Here is a 4,221-nt window from a genome sequence, read left to right as displayed (position 1 = left end):
TAGCAGCCATTCACATTGGTCCTAATATCTGATAATGCATAATGTTCTGCTTCATTTTAACTTTTTTTAAGTACGATAACATAATATATTAGAATTAAAATAGAACTAAAAAATTTGATAAAGTTGAAACATTACAACCATTTTACATAAAATAAGCAATACTACCTAAACTTAAACTATGATACTGCTCAAATTTGTTTTCTTTGTCAGATAGTTAGACCAAATTTATGTTCAAATACTAGTCAACAAAAATAACAACATTAACAATATACTTACAAGTAAATATCATACATCTGTTTTTAAATAATATAATATTAACTCAAAGTCAAAAAAATAAAAGTATAAAAAAACGAACAAAAATAAATATAATGAATAAAACAAATACACAAAAACGAAACAAAAAATCTCATGTTATTAGGTATGTTAAATGAAAGTTTTGAATTAATTAATTACTAGATTTTTATATTATTTGAATGACCCGCTAAAAAATGAGGCGTTGATTTGATGTTGATTCAATGTTTCTCGTCAACATTGATTCCATATTGATTTTTTGTCCAAAATGTTAGCCACTTATCAACGTTGATTTGGTGTTTACAAAAACGTTAATCGAATGTTGCTTTTCAACGTTTAATCAACAATCATTTTTTCTTATTTGATATCGCTTTTTAATGCATATATCAAAAAAATATATATCAACAGTTTACGAAATGTATATATATATATATATATATATATATATATATATATATATATATATATATATATATATATATATATATATATATATATATATATATATATATATATATATATATATATATAGTATATATATATATATATATATATATATATATATATATATATATATATATATACATTTCGTAAACTGTTGATATATATTTTTTTGTATATATATATAATTTTTTTATATAAATATATATATATATATATATATATATTTAAACAACTTTAAAATGTATTCTACAAAATAGAGTGCTCAATGTTCTTAAAAGAACTGAGCAATTATAAATTAGTAGGAAATCACTTAAGAAAATTTTTTTTCCTTTAACACTGTATTTCATCAATAAAAAGACTCATCAGAAATGCTCTCATCAATAAAAAAACTCAGTATTTCTGATGAGTCTTTTTATTAATGAAACACAGTGTTAAATGAAAAAAAACTTTGTTAAGTAATTTTCTACTGATTTATAATTTATATATATATATATATATATATATATATATATATATATATATATATATATATATAATTAATTTATATATATATATATATATATATAAATATATATATTTATATATATATATATATATATATATATATATATATATATATATATATATATATATATATATTATGTAAGTATATATATATAAAATATTTGTATATAAAATTTATACATATTGCTCAAATCTTTATTTGTTTTGTAGAAAACAGGCTGTAAATAAAGGATTTAGCAAAAAATTTATTAATAGAGCAATTCAAAGCTAACTCAAAAGAATAATGAAAGAAAGTAGGCACTACATTAAGTAATAAAGTTTTTTATTGAATTTAACACAAAGTTTACATTTTCAAACAATTTATTTAGCGTTTGCAGCATTGTTCATTTTCAAAACTTTTCGATTGAGTCGTGTTCCTGATTGCCTTAAAAATTTCGAAATGCCTGAATAACATTCGCAAATTTTTGCATCATGATGCTGTCGTGGATTTTTAATCGCATCTAAATCAAAAATTCAAATCAAATTTGAAAAAAATCAAACTGCAGAAATTATAGCAAATAGTTACACAAATAACTGACTAGAATAAATAAAATATGAAATAAAAAATCTAAAAAAATGCATAAAACCATTCTTACCCACTATTAGGGTGTATGTTTTAAAATTTATCTTCAATGAACCACCCGAGACATTAAAACAGGCCCCAGCGTCCTCGCTCATCAACAACTTTCCAAAAGCAAAAGCCGATTTTATATTACCTCCACAACGACTTAGAAAACTCATCTATTATTAAAAAAATAAAAATTACTTAAGGGTCAGAATACATACTATGTTCATTCTATATGAGTGAAATTATCTTAATTTCAATACATGGATTTTTAAAATTGACTCTTGAATCACTTTTCTCTTTATCTATTTTTGCCATCCAACTCAACGCAAATCTTTTTTGAAAATCTTTAAAAAAAAGTGTAGTAAAATAAACAATATTATTATTATTTATGTAAAATATTTTGTAAAAAATTAACCATGAAAAATTACCTAAATGGAAAAAATAAATAAAACTTTTATTTAATTTACCCTGGCAGGATAAATGTCTTTCTTTGCTATCCTCTTTATCCAAAACACAATTTTTAGAGCCATTTTCTACCTAAGTATAGATAAATTTTACAGACAAAAATTAAATAAAACTTTTAAACATTATATAGTGATTTTTATTTAAACTTGTCAACAAACATATATTTATAAAATATTTGTCAACAAAATTATATTCTATAACATATAGTTCTGATTTCTATTAATTTTTTTACTGCACACGCACACAGATTTTAATTAGAACAAAAGCAACATTAGGACTTTTTTTACCAATATATTTGAAGACAACATCATTTTCCCTTAAGATAGATTAGTTTCTTTTGAGAAGTCATTGTTATTTTCAGCAACTGAAAAGCTTGCTATTTCACTGTGTAAATGGGGAGTTTATATTGATTAAAAAACATCTATAATTCAATAAAAAAATAAGAATTTTATTTTAACAAACCATTATTTTACTTTTACAAAAATAGTTAACCTGCTATATTTGGAATCACGTAAGATGTTCTTTAGCTATTTGAACTATCAAAATAGTATCTTCCGTATAGTTCTTCATCGCCAACCACAATATCTTCATCACTTTCACAAAATGTCATTGCTGTCTTTCTCCTTTAATATAAACTTTACTTTATAAACAAAAAAAGTGCATGATTTGTGTAATTCTTATTGCAAAATTTTTATTTGTTAAAAACTAATTTTAGTAAAATTTACTTCTGCTTTGTCCCTTTTTTCTCTTCGGTGTCAGTTTCAATATTTGAATCTGCTGCTTTCTCTAAGTGTGACTGAGCTTCTTCATAAACACAAATCTATGTACGTAAAATCATTTATCAATATCTAATGAAGATGTAATTGAAATTTTTGCGGCAAAAGCAGGCCCTATGAGAATGATGTGCAATTGGTGCACCGCATAAAAATTAATGAATTTTAATGAAAAACCCATGAAAATTAATGAATTTTTTCGTTTTTAAAAAACACTAAAAGTTTAAAAAAAAAATTAAAAACATTGTTAAAAAAACTTTTTTTAATCGTTGGAAATCTTCGTTAAACATTCTAAAGACAATCAGAACATATAATTTAAACAAATGCCCGTTGGAATATTGGATTTAAAATAAGTGATATTAAATGAGTCAACAGTCATTTTGTAAAGGGGGCCTAAAATAAATTTACACCAGCACATGTTTATCCTCTCCAGTGCCCTCGTCAAAACATACAGTTCAATATCTAATTCAATTATTTTACATTTTTTAATAGTAATATGCAAACCTGTAGTGTATAAAATCCTAGCAGGGTATATCTTCCAATCAGAGGTTGATGCCTGCAAGGTTGTGACAGCTTTACGAATCGCAGCGGAACTTTTAAATGGCAGCCAGAAGCATTTCCCATTATTTTTCATCCAACTTTTAGCAATCAATTCCACTTCTTTAATTTTTGCATTTAAAAATTCAACAATGGCAAATGAAATTTTAATATTCTGGTGCAATTTAATTTTAAACAATCTTACATAAGTTACAAAATAAAATTAAAAATACATTAGAGATTAAAAACAATGAACTTTGTAAAACGCTTTTTAGATTTATTAATGTAAAACACCAGTGTAAATATTTTATTATTTCTACCAGGTATTTGTTTCACACAAAAAATTTATAAATTAAAATGCATTAAACTCACTTTGAATTTGTTCAATGAACTACATATTTGACAAATTTACAACAAATTTTACAAAATGACACATGCACAGACATTCTTTAAAAATTGATGGTCTGCAAGTATAATCAAAGTTTGTGTTTTTAATTCAAGAAATGAGTGATCATAAGCAATACCACAATGCCTAAGCAGAAAAAAAGCATAACCACCTTTTTAAACAGGTATCATCACGCCTTTCTTCAAAAGTTCTTT

The 4,221-nt window shown here is 23.4% G+C and overlaps 1 protein-coding gene across 2 annotated transcripts; it reads right to left on the bottom strand.

Moving 5' to 3' along the window:
- Nucleotides 1-1,591: 1,591 nt before the first annotated feature.
- LOC136084647 (uncharacterized) lies at nt 1,592-3,828 on the bottom strand. Of its 2 annotated transcripts, XR_010640719.1 has the most exons (6): nt 3,589-3,828; nt 3,037-3,131; nt 2,599-2,934; nt 2,107-2,383; nt 1,875-2,019; nt 1,592-1,739 (listed from the first exon to the last, which is right to left on the bottom strand). XR_010640719.1 is itself a non-coding variant. In XM_065805063.1 (3 exons), exons 1-3 carry the CDS (start codon nt 3,706-3,708, stop codon nt 2,835-2,837), a joined length of 315 nt encoding a protein of 104 aa, XP_065661135.1. In that variant the 5' UTR covers nt 3,709-3,828; the 3' UTR covers nt 2,438-2,834. The 2 variants fall into 2 exon arrangements, 1 of the variants encoding a protein (XP_065661135.1); XM_065805063.1 differs by lacking the exons at nt 1,592-1,739; nt 1,875-2,019; nt 2,107-2,383 and having other exon boundaries at nt 2,438-2,934.
- Nucleotides 3,829-4,221: the final 393 nt, after the last annotated feature.

This window comes from Hydra vulgaris, chromosome 09, assembly GCF_038396675.1.
Source record: "Hydra vulgaris chromosome 09, alternate assembly HydraT2T_AEP".
Lineage (NCBI taxonomy): Eukaryota > Metazoa > Cnidaria > Hydrozoa > Anthoathecata > Hydridae > Hydra > Hydra vulgaris.
Note: the sequence above shows the minus strand (reverse complement) of the source record. Positions and strands in the feature narration are given on the sequence as shown.

Bases quoted from the DNA above. Each gene is read 5' to 3' on its own strand.
- LOC136084647 (XM_065805063.1), bottom strand. From the start codon at position 3,708: ATGGGAAATGCTTCTGGCTGCCATTTAAAAGTTCCGCTGCGATTCGTA. The intron at 3,132-3,588 runs GTTTGCATATTA...TTACGTACATAG, and splicing joins TAGGATTTTATACACTACAG to ATTTGTGTTTATGAAGAAGC. The intron at 2,935-3,036 runs GTAAATTTTACT...TTTATATTAAAG, and splicing joins AAAAAAGGGACAAAGCAGAA to GAGAAAGACAGCAATGACAT.